Genomic DNA, 19,213 nt, shown 5'->3' on the forward strand with positions numbered 1-19,213 from the left:
TCGTGGCTCACGGCTTGGCTCGGGCTGGCTTTGGTGGGGTGGTTGGAGGTGCGGACAGTGGTTGAGAGGCTGGTGGGGTTGGAAATTGCGTGGTGGTGGGTGCCCGCCGAGGTCTCGGAGGCCCCTCCGTGGCATCTCGCTGCCTCTAACCCGTCGAGGTGGGGGTGTAAACAACAGCCCTGCCTGTGCCTCTGTTGGCTCTACTCTGTCCTCCGTTTCGCCTCTGCCCTGCTCTCGCCTCTGCCAACTCGCCCGATCTTTTTCCTACTTCCTCTCCGACGTAATGTCTCCCGATGCGCGATCGAAAGAGCACCGAAGGAAGGGAGGGACGCAGGGCGAAAAGGGAGGAGAGGGAAACGTAACCGTCGAAGAGAACAAAGCCCGAGGTCTCGCGGACCCGTGCTATTTTCTCGCGTCATCGTGCCTCGATTCCCCATCATGGCCGATGCAGCGCGACCGAACGTGCTGACGTGGTAACCTTGTCCACTCAGCTCGCTCGCTCGACGAATCCCAATACCATATCCGTGTCCCTTAGTACCCTCCATCTGCTCCGAAAACCTCGCTCCCCGTCTATTACTACTCAACTAGGTCTTTCCATTTCTCTCTCAACTACATTTCAAAGCGATGCCCGCCTTTTCGTCTCGTGCGCAGTAAGCAAGCGTATCCGATTGCACAATAGAGCCGTTCCGTTCTACGTGCGCTGCCCCCGTCCTCGCGAGCTGTGTGCGTGCAGTTATGCGAGACATCTGGATAGAATTCCTCTAGAAACCGCGAATGCTCAGAGACATGCTCTCTCGCGACGTGTGCATACGAGCGAGACAGCGTACACGGGGCGCGAGAAGGAGAGAGAGAGATGTGTTGAACCTTAAGAGAATCGGCGCCATTACGACATGCGCGTCTTGCAAAAGCGTCCACGTCGGCGAGGCTGACCGGTCAGTCGCAAACACGCCATTCCGCGATCGCCGAAAAACGCGAGGCGAGCCCTTGTTCGCGCGTGTCTCGCGCCTCGAGTCTCTCGACTATTTTTTTCTCTTCTTCTACTCTTCCTCCGTTGGTGTCGGAACGTGCAACCACCCGCGTCCGCTCGCTGGCGCGGAGTAATCGTGTCCCGTTGAACACGGCACCCTCCTCGGTGCGTGGAAAGGAGGAGAGGCTGACGGGTAACCTAACCTCTCTCTTTCTCTTCCCCGTTTTCCCTGCCCGTTCCTTCCCTACCACGGGTGGATCAAGGGCGAGAGTCATCGGTGTGTCCCACTTCGTCTGCCGCGATGTCTGCTTCGTATGTTCTCTCCCGATATTTCGCGTTCCCCTTCCCCGGGGAGTTCCCAGTGTACGTCGAGGTTCGTCTCCCTTCTTTCTTGACATGCCCCTACCCCTTCGGTGCTTCACGCACACAGAGAGGCCGACCTAACCGTTCCTTCCCGTCCTATTCTCGCCGCCGCCGCCGCGATGTTCCGTGTGTCGTTAGTGTGGCCTAGAGGGAGATGGAGGGAGAGAGAGAATTCTCGGGGTCTATTTCGCGGTGGGTTCCCGTTTTCCCACCTATGGGTTCCCCCCTACCCTCGACGGAACTCCTACCCCCTACCCCTGTGGGGGACACCACTTCATGGTGGAGTGGGGTGCGATCCTGGGCCACTTCGACGACTATCCTCCCTGCTCCCGGATCCCTTTTAGGTGGGGAACGGGGGTGAAGTGGGGATCCCCTCACCCCCACCCCCCACATACCAACACATGGTCAAGAGGTCTGAAGTTAAGACTTCGACGCGCGGAGATGGCAAGACGACGGGCGAGAGCTTGAACTTCTCGCCACTTTCGCGGAACGGTCGCTTTCGCTCGCTGGGGGGAATGCACCCGTGTTGGGGGGAGGCTCGTGGGGGAGGATAAACCGGGGGTGGGGCGCCGCGCGACACGGGTCGGAGTACCCGAGCACAATAGCTTCGGCGTAAATAGGAGGCTCGATGCGTCGCCGAGATCAACCTTGATCTTGATGTATTTATTATGATATATGGTAACGCTCGGCGCCGACGAGAGCTGTGTCAGGGTGGAGGGGGGTGAGGATGCTCGAGGAACGGGACACGTGGAGAGGGACGAGTTCACGTTTGATCGGGGATTCTGTGGGAGCTTTCGAATGGTAGCGTTGGGCGTTTGGGGAATTTCGATGTGGGGATTTGCTTGGGCTTTGGAGGCTCGAGTGGCACACATTTGGGACTGTTGACACATATTTGGTCACGGCTGGCCCAAATGTGGACCACCGTGGCTGTTCATAGGCTGAAGGGGTACACCCACCTAGAGATCCAGCGGAAACGAATTTCGAATTTTTATAGAGATTATGCTTCTTTAATATTCAAAATAGTAACGTGTTTCGACCACGTAATAGAGCTGGAATAATGGAGTGAATACTAAAAATGTAGAGTTCTTAGTTGTTAACACATCGTACCCCCAAATGTTTATTTTAATACACATGGCACAAGTTCAGTTTATAATATTGACTCGCTATTTCTTTTCCGCATTTAGCAACATGATCATGTATAAACGTCGTGTATTTGCTTTGCTTCGGAGCATGTCTGACGGAGAAAGATTAAAGGATTAGAGAGAGTATCTGTGAGTTTCCGTGAAACACGGAATCTGTTTCGAAGTTACGAAGGTCGATGCACTTCGACAGCGGCACTCATGCGTCAAAGTGAGTGCAAACTTATAAATCTGATATACGTCTATATGTTATCTATCCTCTTACCCATTCGGTGCTCTTGTCTGTTTCGTTCGTGGATTTTAATAGTTTGGCCTGATTTTCTGTTGGCAAAGCAATCGATATCTTCTAAGCAATATTTCATTTCAGTTTATAATTATTTTTCGCAGTGGTGGATTAAACATTCGCAGATTCCACTGAAACATAGTATGATAAAAACATTGCATATCTATTGGATAGAATCACAAATTAATTTTATTGCACTTTTCTGAGATTTCAAGTCTCTCATACCTGTCTGATAATCCGCCACTATTTTATATTATCATTTGTCTACCGATACTTTCACTAAATACGAAATATCACATGCTGTTATATCACTGTTATATTTATTTTTAAATTACTTTCCAAGTTCTTCAATTATCACCGCATGTTAACCCTTTAACCGCTGCAGTTGAATATTGATCAACGCTCATAGGTGTTCAACACACAGCTCATAATCCACTGGTTACATAACTGTATATACAATGCCTTCCATTAATATTCAGACACAAAAAACAGCACAAACACTTACTACAATTATTGGCTACTTTACTCCATTCAAGACACAAACTCTAGAAATGAAAATTCCTCTAGCCTCAAATATTATCTGAAGTCACTGTGTATACACATATGTCACTCAAAGGATTAATAAAACGTTCACGAAAATTGATTTGGACGAGCCTTCTTCTAAACAATTTTCTTCTTTTGGTTTACAGATTTAATTATCGCGGAAGATGAATTTCACACCTTTTCCCGGCTTTACGACAGGCTCGCTACCGACGGGCACGGTTCACCAGTTCGCCACCGCTAAGTTCCCCCAGAACCTGCCAGGAGGTCAGGTGGTCGGCGTGCTCTCGGGTGGCGAAGGTGGCGTTCATTACCTGAGGCCCGTCGACCCGAACGGTTTCGCCGTGGCTCAGGGGAGCAACAATCAACAGCAGCAAATCATCACGCTGCCCATCACTGTACCTGGTAAAGATGGCACGCAGCAACAGCAAACCGTCCAGATCCAGGTGGTCAATCCCAATGTGTCGCAAAGTGGGAACAACGGCGACCAGCCCAAGTATCACTTGGCACCGATTTCCCTGGGACAGTTTCCCCAAGGAGCAGCCACTGTCCTCACCGTTGCTTACAGTCAGCAGGGCGCGGATGGAGTGCAGATTCAAGTACAGCCGCAGAACACTGTGGCTACCACGCAAACGTAAGGATAATCATATTGGGTTTCCTGAAGGAATAGGTGTACTTGAAATTACCGAGTAAAATGGTACAGAAGACTTCTCTGTTAGAGTGTAGTAAGTTTGAAAAATTGATATTTAGGGAAAACAGTAATACAGCTTGTAACATTTTATATGGATCACCCTGTATATTTGAGTTCATGTTTGCTAAGTTAAAGAGATGGTAATTTGAAGTACAGTGTTCTGTACAAAACTTGTAATACACTAAGGTCTTCTACGTTAACCCTAGAACTTCTATATTAAACCAAGAAAATGAAAACATTGAAGGTTCAGTAGTTCTAAGGTTAATGTCTAGAGTTATTCTAGTAATAATAAATGATTTTTTTCACTCCAGATCCGATCAGATAACCCAAAGCACCTCCACGGCAGTCACCACCACGTCTCAACAAACCATTCAACAGACAGTGCAGCTCCCAGGTGCGCCAGAAGGATTGACCGTAGTCGCGCAGATTCCTCAAGACTTGATTCTGCGCGAGGGTATGGACGAATCTAAAGAAGACGTGAAAGAAGGCACGACACCTGTCGCTCTTATAAAGAGAGGCAGCATCAAGAACCAAGTGAACCAGAGCGGAGAGGAATTCATCACTTCTATGCCTGCTAGCTGGCAAAGCCTTGCAACCCCTGGGTCAACCGTCGCGGATTACCTGTCCAGGTTGCCTGCCAGTACCTTGCCCCTTAGTTTGCAACACTTCCTAAAATTCTCGGCAGAGACAATAAAGAGAGAAGCCACGATCGAATCGAGTCCTCTAGGGGCCGATGGTTTGGACACGTCTGGGACTGCCACGTCGGGAGAGCAGGCAGTGCAGATCACGGTCGCTGGCGGAGAAACGGCAATCATTCCTGACGTTGTTGAAGAGCAAGAGCCTGGAGCGAAACCTAAAAGGAAAAAGAAGTACAAGAAGAAACCTCCGAAGCCGAAAAAACCGAAGCCAGGACAAGTGAGCATAGTCACTGCTCTGGATGGTACAACACTCTTCTGTTGTCCCCAGTGTAACATGGCTTATCCGGAGAAGGAACTATTGGAGCAGCATCTGATTGGACACAAGATAGAGAGGAGATTCATCTGTGACATCTGTGGCGCAGGTTTGAAGCGCAAGGAACATTTAGAACGACACAAACTCGGCCACAGCCCGGACAGACCTTTTATCTGCTCCGTCTGCATGAAGGGTTTCAAGCGAAAAGAACACCTGAATCTTCACTTCATCATACATTCTGGACAAAAGACCGAGGTCTGCACCGAGTGTGGTAAAGCGTTCTACCGCAAGGATCATTTGAGAAAGCACGCCAGATCCCATTTAGCTAAACGTATAAAGGAGGATCCTCTAAACACGACCGACACCTCTCAAAATTCTCAGCAACAAGCAGACCAGCAACAGCAACAGGCGGAGCAGTTGCAGCAACAGGCAGAACAGTTGCAGCAGCAGGCGGAGCAGTTGCAGCAGCAGGCGGAGCAGCTACAGCAGCAATCGTCGGTCCCCGAATTGCAGCAAATACAAATACAAGTGGGCCAGGGCTCTCAGGCGCAGATACATCAAATAGCTGTCAGTGAACAATCCACGGTTGTTCTTCCCACTGCGGCGGAGACTGGGGCAATGGCTATACTCCATCAGCAGCAGCAACAACAACAACAGCAGCAGCAGCAGCAACAACAACAACAGCAGCAGCAACAGCAACAACAACAGCAGCAGCAGCAACAGCAGCAGCATTAGCAGCAGCATACCGCCCCGAACCAAACTGGGCGGTACTTCCGTTTTAATCACCAACAGGCTAGGGGTCGCGCGAGACAAACCGTTCTCGCCGATTGATTTCTATAATCTCATAGTTAAATTGGTATCGTGTAAAGAAAAAAGAAAAATTCGTTGATGGTGGTTATATCGTTGCCTAGTAGTGGTGTTGAGAAGAATGGAGGTCACTGTATCTTGAAATAAAGATACTTTAATCGACGAGCCGCCGCATTTCAAAGTCTGTACACCATCAGCTTTCTTCAAAGGAAAGTCGTATAGGCCAGATTAACGTGTAATGATTGTAATTAATTCTGCCAGAAGATGATAAAAAAAGAAAGAAAACGCACTGAATCGATTGACGAACAAAGTTCGTACATACGTTTCTTTTTTTTGCGTACACGTTATAGCGTACGTGTAAGGAAAAAAAACGAATAAGTTTATCTAGCTCGTTCGATTCAAACTGTTTTTGTCGCTAATCCAGTTCCATGACGCAAGTTAGAGATAAAAAAGTTTATATATACATATATATATAAATAAATATAAAGATATATTTTTGAAAGCGCGAACTGGATTCGCCAGACAGAAGGCAATCGAGTTTTCGGCTGAGGTTGATCTTTTTTTTCTCGGTGACAAGTAACGATGGAAATACGTAATGCAGAAGGTAACAAATGATATATACAAAGCAGGGCTGTAAATACAACCGGTTTACCGTGCACAAGAAGGAGGCAAGACTGTCGTGCAAATACGAAGTGAAATCTATTTATTCCACTTGTTCGACATGATCAAGACACAGATAGAGAGTGTATCGTTAAATCATTCAATTCACCTGTCGTTTTATGAAATGCTACGTCGTGTACGAGAATGAATGTAAAATTCGATATTTTACGTGTATATATTGATTGGTCACAGTTTTTACGTTCTCGTAAAGGAAAAGTGAATTTTTTGACCATTTTGTTGACATAAATCTATCGGGAACTAATGTTTCGTGTATAATTGTGGACATAAAAACCAATGAATCGGATAATAATACGTTTATCGTACGTTGCATATCGTATAGTTGAAATTATTATGACATATTATTGACGATTAAATTTGTGCATTTAAATTTTCGGTGTTTCATGGAAGAGAAGCATTTCTACAACAAACACTAATTATAATTTTATAACTTTAATAAGTTAGAGTATAACTTATTTTGTATAGTATTTAATTCGTTTTATTTACTAAACTGATCATTTTTTCGTGAGATTTTGCGATCGTATTCTTTGCGTTGAAACTTGCTTAACGAAATCCGTTCTTTTTCTATTACCATAATTTGCACGACACGGGTACAGCAAATTAGTTGTTGGGAACGAGCCACACTCAACTTATATCGATCGATCATGATACACTCGAAATCATGTTAGAAAAAGATGTATGTATACAAAACAAAAAAGAATACTTTTTATTGTAAGTATCATTATTAAAGGCAGTGGGTAATAGCTGTACAAGAAATATAATTATTATTTTATTATCATATTATTATAGCTATTATTATCATAATCAGTATGGATAGTCTATAAGTCATTTTCATTGTTACTTACATAAATATTGGAGAAGAAGAAAGCTAAAATAAAACATACATTTAATATAAAAACAATTTCTATTGATTAACCAAATAATTCTAAGAATTATTTTTTGTACTATATAAATTCTCATATTTTTAATTTGTCAATTTACTAATCGTGCAATGTTATTAACGATTAAAGTATACTTACGTATTTTAAACAAGTGGATTACTAACTGGTGGTAATGTGTACAGAGGAAACATTAAACAATTTTTTAACTCTAATTTGTATACTTATACGATAGGCAAAATTTGATTATTCGATAAGAGTGCTATGGTATACCTTAATATACGTTCAATTTTAATTTTATTGATAAAATCGTTCCATAATTGTCTACAGATACTCGTATTTCCGTCATGACAACTCTCGCTCGTTCGATTGAGAATTTTGTAAACTGAACCCAAAATGTCATTTGCTGCAACCATTGTAATTAATGATAATTGATATTAATTGTCAATTACAAAAATATATAATTACAAAAGCATAGCAATATTGCTCATTAAGTTTTGTTCCGTATTTTAATTCTCGGCTTCGATATGGAATGTTCTTTTGTTGACACGACTAACTTTTGAGACAGCGTTAAAAAATAAGTTCAATGTTATACAAACATTCTCAGGAACTGAATATAGAATTTACTTTATTTTTCGAATTGGAGCTATTTTTCTGAAGTTACGTTCTGATTGGTTCTAAAGTGAATTCAGATTGTACATAGATTATACAGCATTTTATTATACTAAGGGGTAGATATTTACTTAATAAAAATGTCTATTTAGATAAAGTTTATTATATATACAAATATTATTAAATTATTACAATTTTTTACCAGATCCCAACAAAGAATAAAAAAAAAAATACAAAAACTTCGCATTACAAATTCGAAATGCAACTACTTGCAGAAATTCCTATTGCATCACAAAATCAGAGGATCAAAACTGCAATTTAACGCAAGTCGAATGACTATAGCCAGTCAATATACATCCAGCCTTCCCATCCCGAGAACAGTTCTAAAACTCCAATACAATAGCCTTCAAAATAATCATCAAGGTCATCCATACAAAGTGCCAGACACGACCAAAAAGTTCAGTAAACTACCCACTGTACTCAACAACTTGATTACCGAACCATAAAAGAATCCGCGAATTCGAGCAAGCTCACAGCCTCTGCATTCATTCGAGCATCGTTGTCAGTTCCCTTAAGGCTCGTCCAGATTAGTCAAGTTACTTGAACAACTAGACCACTGTGAATCTGTCATCCGCTTTACTTGAAAACATCATTTCAAGCGAAGTCGAGCTTCTTTTCAACTCTTCCTTGCCTTCAAATACATTTCAATTAACATGTACTACCACACTAAGTCCAAGTATAATAAACTTGACTCGTGTGAACGCAAACTCGATACCGAGCCACTCGACCCAAGTGACTCAAATTCAACTACCTCAACTACTCCGAACAATCCTCTAAAGTACCTCAGCTTACACGAGCCCAAACTCGATACCAAAAGCTACTCAAACCCAACTACCTCAACTACTCCGAACAATCCTTTAAAGTACCTCAGCTTACACGAACCCAAACCGATACCAAAAGCTACTCAAACCCAACTACCTCAACTACTCCGAACAATCCTTTAAAGTACTTGAACCAGCGCGATCCCAAACTCGATATAAAAATCTACTCAGAACCCAAGTGACTGGAATTCGCACATTTAACTTCTCTAATCTGAAGAAGCCTTTAGCGCTCCAGTGAAAGCCCGAATCGCTCCCGGACAAAGGGACACCCTGTATATCTGCCACTTCCCCCAGGCCGTAATGCGTCGTGGAAAGAAGGAGAGAGAGGGGGAGATAATGGCAGGTCGCCGGGAGCGATTCGAAGTTAAAACCCCGATGGATTCGGGCATTTTCGCCGGCGCGGCCGCGAGGAGGGCCGGGGACGAGAGAAAAAATAGTTAAGAGGCTGGCACAGTAGAGGGCGGACGGAATGGGGTGGGGGCGCCGACTTGAGGGACAGGTGTCAACGGCACACACATAGAGGAAGAGAGGAGCGGGGGATCTCGTTTTTTCGGCGGACTCTCGGCTAACGTGAAAATCCCGAGCGGGCCGTGGCACGAGCAGCTGATCGCATAAATGGTAAGCCCGACTCTGCTGAATCGTGAACGCTAAAGAAACCGACGCTGCGCCGCACGGCCATTTTCTGCTGAATTTCGTGCGAATTCGGCCCCCGCGCGTATCGACTAGGTGCCGAGCGGGGAAAAGTCTCTCCGAGTCTCTCCCCTCGCTGTGCGCACGCTACCCATCCCCCTGATCACCGAACCCCCCTCTTCCCACCCCCTGCTCTTCATTCTTCCCGTCCTTCGACTCCCGTTCTCCGCCGTCCCTCTAAGGCCACCCTTCCCCCGCGTCGCGACGATCCTCGACCGCCGTACAATCTTCGTTTTTTAATGCCTTTTTTCCGTACTCTACCCCTTTCTATGGCCGTCTAAATCGTTCGCGGACCGAGTTTGCCCCGTCGTCGAGGTCCCACGCAACCCTGCGTCGAGGACAGCGGTTCTATCTGCGATCGAACAGGGAAACGCGACTGGTTTGTCCTTCGTCGCGACGAGCGGCTCCCCCCCGACGACAGTGGTGCGGTGTGTTGGTGGCTTCTCTTGTGCTTCTGTCTTGCCTCTCTCGTGTGCTGCAAAAATCTGCCCCTACGCGAGGCTCTCTCACCTCTCGGGGACCCCCCTCCGAGGAAAGGATTTCGATTCCACGGCGAGGAAACATGGGGAGAGGGACGTCGCTGTGAGTAAATACTCGGGCGTCGTTCGAGGCTGGACGCGCCGCTGGAACACGGTCTCGCGCGACGTCGGGCGAATTTTCTTCCTTTAGCGTGGCCCACCGCCAATGTCGCCAGGAGTCCGCCGCTGCGTCCTCGGTTTCTGCTCCTCGGACAATGGCACGCGGCTCGTTCAGGCGGTAGCGATGTCGGCCGCACGCCGACGATTGACGTTTCAGATTTCGCAGAGTTTGTTAGTGTATTAGCGATATTTCGGTCGTCTTGTGGTATTAGTGGTCGACGGGATGTTAAAGGATGTCGGTTGATGGAGGAACTAGGATACTTTTGGGATCGAGTAACTGTTGCGATGGATAGAAGTGCCGCCGTGTGCGATATCATGTCGACCCTCATTTTCTTCGGCGTTTCAGGTATTTGATTGACGGTTTGCAATGAATTTCCCGCCGTTCGGAGGCCACTTTCCCGGTACTATTCCGAGTATCCACCAGTTCGCAACCGACGGCTCCGGCGGTGCGGGTGGGCGCTACGCCAATCATTTTCCCAACCAGCCTCCTATTGGAGTGCCGGTTATGGGAAAGTACCGTCCTGAAAGCAACGGCGTACAATCTGCTCAGTCCCAAGTGATGATGAACAATAAAGCGAGCTACCCAAACAGCAATGTTCATCATTACCCAAATGTGCCGTACTCACAAGCTCAACCGGTTCAACAGCGACCCTCCAATTCGCCTGGGATGCAAGAGAAGCGTTCTTACCATCAGGTAAACGTACCACTTTCTACTGAGCTTTCAATTATTTGAAGCTTGACGTTGTTCACTCTAACTTTGCTTTTTCAGCAGACTACAGAAACTATAAATCAACAAGATGTTTGCAATCTCCTGCAGGATAAAGATAAGAATAAGGACAAGAAGGGGGATGAGCAGCAGCGCAATGGAGAGAGCACGACTAATGGAAGCCAACAAGATTATACGATGCACCAGCATCATCAGCAACACGCTCACACTCAAACGCCTGCAACTATGCCTGCTACGTGGCAGTCTTTGGCTACTCCTGGATCCACCGTAGCGGATTACCTCAGTCATTTACCAGCTAGTACTTTACCGCTGAGTTTGCATCATTTCCTGAAGTATTCGGCAGAGAGTATAAAGAAGGAGTCGGAGATGGCACAAACTACTTCCGTAGCTGTAGCAACTACGACAACACCTAACATAATGATGTCTCCAAATAATAAGAAGAAAAAAAAGAAGAAGGCGCCTAAGGAGAAGAAACCACGTCCCAAACCTGGCGAAATTCGTTTAACTACAGCGTTAGATGGTTCCACGTTGTATTGCTGCCCGGAGTGTCATATGGCGTACCCTGAACGTGAATTACTGGAGCAACATTTGCTGGGACACACGTTGGAGCGAAGATTCGTTTGCGATATATGTGGTGCAGGTCTGAAAAGGAAAGACCACCTCACGCGTCATAAGCAAAGTCATAACCCTGAACGACCGTACGTTTGTACTGTCTGCTTGAAGGCGTTCAAGAGGAAAGAACAATTAACGCTGCATTTTGTTATACATTCTGGCGAGAAGCGTCACGTGTGCACAGAATGTGGAAAGGGGTTCTATCGTAAAGATCACTTACGAAAACATACCAGAAGCCATATTGCGAGGAGAGTGAAAGCAGAGCTCAGTCAAAATGCTGGTAAGGCTACAAATTTTCTATATTATAAAGAAAACAAAAAGGTGTTTATTTACTACAGTAATGTAATATTTTTTCTAGGTACACAACAGAATCAGCAACAAAATAACGTGTCGAATATGCAGACAACAGCTGTGACAGCATCTTCTGTTCTCTCTGGTGGACATCCGGGTCCTCTCCTGTCCTGAGCCCCGCCACCAGGGAACTTCCAAGTTCCCCATCCGAACAACATTCTTCACACGCATACTTCTCATCATTCACTCCATCATCATCATTTGACGGCCGTCAATGTAGCTCATCAGTCGAGCGTCACACCACTCGCCACGTCCAGTCATTATCAAGCGCACGAGCTCAGTTTTTTGGGACACGTTAAAGATTTCTGAGATCAGGGGAAGGCCTCAATCAAGAGGTAACACTAAGAAAATAACACGAGCGCCAATAACAGTGAGTTCTTAACAGCTTTCCATGATACTTGGGCTTTAGTGAGTTTTCTACGAGCATGATAATTATCCATAATGCCGCTGACTCTCTATGTCATAGTACAATAGAGCAAAAGCTGTGACTTTTTACATAAGTTTCTTAACAGTATGCACAGTTTCGTTACCTATACTTTAGGTGTTGTTTTGACACGTGTACGCATAGATCTTATCTCCAAAAGTGTGCCATATATGTACGCATATGATCAAAAAATAGAAGACATAGAGAGTGTTTCCATGCACACGAGAAAAGGAAACCGTAATTTTCTCTAGAGACATTAGATTAGAGCCTGATATAAAAGTCTTGCCATACTTGTATTTATGAGAAACAAAACATATTTTTATGAAGGTTTGATGTCAAATACAAAGAAGCCAACTAAGCTGCTATGCTTGACAAAAGAAATATCCTGAAAGAAATTTATCTTCTCTTTTTTTTATTACATTTTAATGAGTTATGAAACTTCGTTCGCATTTTTATATGTTTATTTTGTTATTGTGTTCTTTGAAGCCATCTTATGCAAGATTGCTATATAAAATTTATAAATTGCGCAAAGGAAGACCTGCAATGTTAATGTATATTGTCTTTCAATTTTTTTATTAAGTTGGCGACATTTTTAAAAAAAATTACTGACCCAGTTATTTTAAATAGTTTTAACTTACTTTTTAACAAAATTTTTATTCGAAATTAAATTGCTTAATGTTTTCACTGAGCATTAGAAAACAGTAGCTAAAACTGTGGCAATATTTTAGTCAGTAAAGAAATTGTTTCATTTTTCTTTTTTAAACATCACTTCATTTATACTATACAAAGTTGACAGTATTTTATATTTTACGATATAGTTCCAAATTTTTTGCCTGTACGTATACATTTATATATTATAAGTGCGTATATATTTATACACATATATATTATATATATATTTTTTACGATTTCATAAAATCGTACTAAAATCCTTTACACGTAAGATCATTACGAGTTTACATCGTTTTTTATATCGTTTTACATTGTTTTTTTATACATATTTTTCGTTAAATCTTTTTAACTTTCGTTGAGCACTGATTACGTTAGTAAGATTTTTCGTTAGAGCGCAATGTACTTTTGATTTTTTTTTCTTGTTTATTTTTTCTACTATACGATAACACGTTCAAGTAATCGATAATTAAATATTAGTTTGTACTTTTCATAATTTATCCGCATTATGAAGTTATCCTCGCGGACTGTGATCGTTTCGGACAAAAATGACACTTGGAATCGATTGTCTAACTTGTCTGACCTGGTTCTTTTATCTACTTTTTTAATCATGTGCTTCTTCGTTTAGTATTATCTATTGTGCCATTTTGCAAACCTCTTTTCACCCCGTTTTACCTTTTTCTTGCCACACAAATGACAAGTACTCAGACTGTAAGACGATCGTCAACGCTATTTTTATTTGTTGCGCGCAACAACGTTGAATATGTTCACACGTGATATACAAATAAAAATAAAAAGAAAGGGAAACGTATAAATGTAGTTAGGAATGTGATGCGTCAATACCAGGGAAAGAGAAAAAGGGAAACTGAATCTTTTGTATTCATTGGGAGAAGGACACGTTGTAGACAGTGTGGGACAAAAGTATTGGCATAGCAAGGACGTGAAAATAAGAAAGACTACATTCTCTGTTATAATAATTATATTTAAATATGTGTAATTTTATATCATACAAATATAAAACTCTGTAGAGTCACTTAACATAGGAATAAAAGTTGTTCATAGTATTTTCTAGCTAAACAGTGGCTCCGAAATGTTCACAAGAATATTTCCTTGGAATAAAAGTTAATTTTCCTTTGTATACGCTGATTAGCACCGAAATCCCTGTATGATATATGAATACACATATCTAAAATACAACTATTGGCATAGTCAGTAGAATTTTTTACTTTCACGTTTTTGCACAGATGCTTTTCTCCTTAACATACAATAAATTCATCGCTATTTATTACATACAGATAGATGAAGTATTTTGTAATGAACATAGAAGACATAGATATAAAACGATTGTTGATATATTTTTAATTAACTCTTAAACCGTGACTATTTATATACACACAGGTTTCTTTCTCACGCGAAACTGGTACCAGTTCTTTACCCAAATCCATTGAATCAGTTACAAGCTAGTCTTCTTCCAATGCGTTCATTTATCCGCATCATATTTCTAGCGTGATACGTTCTAGCAAGTAATATATGAAAAATTCAGGATTCGTCAGACCTCAAATATAAGGATGTATTAAAAATATATATTATATATATTATACATAAAAAATATAAAAGAATGAGCTGTATTATTATAAAAAGAATACTCTACCGCCATGTACTTGTAATCATAAAAACAAAATGGAGACAGAAAGAGAGAGAGAGAGAGAGAGAGAGAGAGAGAGAGAGAGAGAGAGAGAGAGAACGAGCGAAAGAAAGAGAGAGAGAGAAAGAGTATACCTTAGGTCATACGGTTTAGCGAGTAAGTTTGTATACAAAACAAAAAAAAGAAGAAATTACTACAGCATAAGTTGAAGGTGAAGAAAGCATGAAGAAAAACGTGTGTGCCAGTCACTAGAAGAAATCGGGTGTGCGTGGATGTGTCGAGTGTGCGCGCGCGTGTTAAATCGTGTTTTTGCGTACATAATACAAAAGGAAAAAAGAGATAGATACAGCCGGTGAGAAGTTACAAAAAAAGAAAAAAAAAAGGAGAGCGTTGACATGTACGTAGTTATATATATATATATATACTGTGAGAAAAAGAAATATCAAATTTTCCCGAACAGGAAATGAACTACGTGAAATGAAATAATAAGAAATAGCTTTACAGTTTATAAGAGGAAAAGGGAGCGAGAGAGAGAGATTTTTCAAAGTTCGGCGTACGATTTTTTCGAGAGATTAAAACAAATGAGTGGCTCAAGAAGCGGTCTATTTTGAAGGGTAGCCAAGAGAACCTGATGATATTTCCACTCTGGACGAGACGGATGGTTTAACTCGTTAACTGGGGTAACGATGAGCTAATTCATTTCCTGAAAACGCCTTTGGGCTTCGCGAAACGAGTTAACTTGTTGCCAAATGTTTCATTATACTTGCAAGACGGAAGTACAGTATATCAAAATAAAATAGTAAAATAGTACGTTAGTAGAAACGTGCTATTTTAATTTTGAGGTTAAAAGTATATCATTAGGGAGCTTATATTTGATTGAAAAGTGATTCTAAAAAATTCTTTTAAATAAGATTATAGTACAGTGCATTTTACACATATTGAGCTTAGGCTTTAGTGATATGTGAGCTTAAATTTCTTTTGATCATTTTTCCGAAATATTTCAAACTCTTGGTCGCCAAGCAACCCAGTTAACAGGTTGTGGCTTCCTTTCGTCGAGGTGCGAGCGTAGTTGGTGTTCCTAGAGAGAGAAGAAAAAAAAAAGGAAGGAATAAAAATAGTTAACGCGTCTTTAAAAAGGGAAAAGATAACAATTCTCCGGTGCCTTTGCATAGCGCTGGACTGTTTCCGCACCTGCATACTTTTTTCCACCTGAAGTCGAGTCTAAGGAATGGCCTCGTGCGTGTAGCTCTTTTCGAGACACCCTGTATGCTCCTTTCCTCTTTCGTCCCCCGTTCGGATGCTTTTTTGTCGTTTTCTTGGTCATCCAGCTTTTTTTGCGCCGCAAACAAGCTAAAGGACGAAAGGAAAAAAGGTTCAACGGGCGATGGAGAGAGGAATCCAAATGAAATATTTTTTAATAACGCGAAAATGATCGAACAAAGGGAGAAGAAAAGGAAACGTGTGTTTTAAAGGCTCGAGACGTTGCTGGCAAAGAGAGTGACAGTGAACAGAACAGTTTTTCTGCCGTTATTCAAATCGTACTTACAGAGAATATCTACTACGTATGATTATTCAAATTTTTCATTACATTAACGTTTATTGGATAATTTTCTGAAAAAATTTAGTAAATGGAGGGACAAGTTCGTCGTCTTTGAAACAATCTTTCGTAACAGTTTTGCACGAGTACTTCAAACTTTCCTGGAAAATTTGATCCGTTAAATGAGTCGATTTTCTAAAGTCAGTTCGGAGGGCACAGAATTCACTTGAGAGGGGTACAGAGGGAAATACCGATTCACAAATATCTCATGGTCGAGTCATTTGGTTTCCAGTCCTGTTTTCGAACGTTAGTCAGGAGACACTTTTTTTCTTCGTAATTGATAGTAGCGACTAATTAAGAAATAAGTATTGCGTTTCGTAGAGCATAAGTAGTAATTAAGGAATAGGCCTTTATTGCCTAAGTTGCACGAGCTAAGGAGTGAGAGAGAGAGCGATTGCGACGAGTGAAAGGATAAAAGGAATATTTTACGTGCGATTTTTTTGCGATTTGTCTCGAAATTGTATTTAAAAAATGAAAGGAAGTACTTGAGATCGAAAAGAAACTCACTTCACGGAATTTTGAATTTCTTGTCGAAACATTTTGCAATCGTGTTCGTCTGACCCTCTATGGACTATTTTTTACAATAATTTTCTAACCGATTACAGTGAATTCTAAAAAAGAAATACTGCTTTGCTTTGATATTTCAAACTATAGAGGGTTAATTACACGAAATATAATTATCGTTGCTATTTTCTATTATTTACAGCGATACAGTTCAATACGTAAACTTTACTTCTCTAATAAGTTCTAAAGTAATCATTGCTCGAAGTTCGTTGCCCAATTAGAGTCAAAGATGACCTTGAGCGATGAGTTTGTAAACACGTAGTGAATTTCGAGCACTGGTTCCTTTCTTCACCAGTAGTTGTCGTGAAAAAGGAAACTGACTGTTCAGTAAGTGATCAAACGTAAAAGGAGGTGACTGCTCGAACAGGGAAGAACTAAAAAAGAAAGGAGAGAGTTAAGTAACCACTTTGTTGTAAATCAAACGCGATTCTCTGAGAGATAATGAGGGTGACAATTGAGAACCATATTTTTCTACGCAGTGTCGAAACTCTTAATCGTACTAATCGAAATAAAGCCGAAGGCGGATTCGAGGTAGAGTTGGTTCATGCGAAAAGCAGGATAAAAGTACAATGATACACGTAGAAACGCCGAGACACCTCCTCGGTACGCTTATACCTTTGTAAATAACGAACCGAGAAGAATGAGTAGAGTTAAGGCGAACTTTTTGTGAGGAGCTTCAAATGTGAACATAATTTTCCCAGAGGCGCATCATTTTTTATAGAGTCAGTAGCTTTTTCTTTTAAGCAACTTCTAGATGTAAGCAGCTAGTTACACGTGTAATTCTTCACGGTCTAACTTCGTCCCTTTCTTAGGTTAATGGTGCAAAAGTGGAACACTGGAAAAGAAGTATAAAAGATTGTATCTACTCTCGAGTGTTCCTAGAATAGCAAATCGAAACAAGAGGTATTCTACTGATACAGGTACTACTTCCAATATTTACGAAAATTGCATTCCTAAATTTATAATACATTTAGTAGAACATGTTGTTAGTTTGCCTAAATTGTCTTTTTTAAATAACCTGTATAGTATTCGAGTGAACAAAAGTTCTGTCGCGGGTGTGGTTATAGTAAGATTGCTTATATTTTTAGGGTAAGATAATTTTGTGTGTTAATTCAAAAATGATTGAATCATCACGTATACGAGCTTTTTGTAATTAACACGTTCATAATCTCATGACCCATATGTGGGTTAGGACAATTTCAACGATTTCTGTCGATGCTTTCATCAGATTCTCACTTAATTTTTTAAAGCTGTTGAAAGAAATAATTATGACTAAATAAAAAAATATTCGTGGATCGAAGTAAGGTTAAAAATAGGACTGAATTAGTGTGCTTTTGATGAGCTGTGAACGTGTTAATTTAACATTAATTAGGAAGCAATTCTTAATTGGAGAGTTTTTAACCTATTTTCGAAAACAGTTTAAAAGCGACTTGGTCGATGGCATATCTAGACTCCAGAGCCAGAGAGTATCAAATATAGTTTTTTCAAAGTGTTTTCTGCATCGAAATTTTCAGTCTTTCCGATGGTCAAAATTACTATGTTTCAAATCGTTCAGTTTTTGATGAAACGGTGCAGAAACGATATCAAGTCTATTTTATTCTAAGCCAAATAGTACAAAAGTCTGTTTTTCCTGATTCTAGTACATTTTAAATCAGTAAATACTTTTTGCAATATGAAGCCCCATAAAAATATTATAGATCCAGTCTATTTACTTCAATCTAGATCGATTTTCGAAAAAGTGTAAAGTTTCGAATTCTCGAGACTCGAAACCTGTTGGAATTTCGAGTGGATTCAAGTTTCCAATGTTTTTCGAAGTCGAAATCCATCCCCATTTTCCACACTTTTGATTTCCCCTATAAAGCCTGAAAAATCGCCATTTAGTACATTCTGGATTCGGATATTAATCTGATCCTCAGCGTTCAAATATGAATCTTACGAAGGGACGTGGGGACCGTAAAGGGTTAGAACGCGAAAAATATTTTTGCATGAACCAACGGTCGCCGTTGCGCGCGTAATTTTATCGGAGAATCCAGCTGTCGCGGTTTAGTTTCTCGGCTTATCCAGTCGTCGGTGTGTGGCGTGTATGTATATGTGCGCGTGCGAAGTTTTTTGCGTGCGTGCCGCGGCGCGCGTGTGCGTAAATGCGATTACCGGTTTTTCAAACAGAGACGTCAGCACAACCAACCAACAGGCGAGTAACGACAGAATGGAAGGAAAATATGGGAAAGATATACAAATTCCTCTCGACATAGTACAAAGCATTTAAACTTCTCTTTTTCCAATAGCCTAGGGAAATATTATAAAATACGCATATTTAACAGATAAGTCTCACTACCGCGTGTGCGTTAAATAAACATCTACCGAGTAGCCGGAGAGTCCGCGACGCAATGGGAAGGCCTCACTATCTTTCGAAAAACGAATCGATTGTATTCAAAAATAACCTGCAACTTTTAGGTGGCCCCCAAACATTTCTGAAATAACTTCACAAATCTTTTTCCATGACATG

General features: G+C 41.7%; 1 protein-coding gene across 1 annotated transcript; it reads left to right on the forward strand.

Annotated features, from left to right (window-relative positions):
• The first annotated feature begins 868 nt into the window (after positions 1-868).
• LOC143188368 (uncharacterized) lies at positions 869-12,741 on the forward strand. Its single transcript, XM_076392578.1, is given in 7 exon segments — positions 869-1,160; positions 2,515-2,680; positions 3,442-3,926; positions 4,295-5,701; positions 10,476-10,812; positions 10,888-11,737; positions 11,816-12,741. Coding segments are annotated over 5 exon segments (3,168 nt in total). The 5' UTR covers positions 869-1,160; positions 2,515-2,680; positions 3,442-3,459; the 3' UTR covers positions 11,923-12,741.
• Positions 12,742-19,213: the final 6,472 nt, after the last annotated feature.

The sequence above is a fragment of the Calliopsis andreniformis genome, chromosome 2 (assembly GCF_051401765.1).
Source record: "Calliopsis andreniformis isolate RMS-2024a chromosome 2, iyCalAndr_principal, whole genome shotgun sequence".
NCBI lineage: Eukaryota > Metazoa > Arthropoda > Insecta > Hymenoptera > Andrenidae > Calliopsis > Calliopsis andreniformis.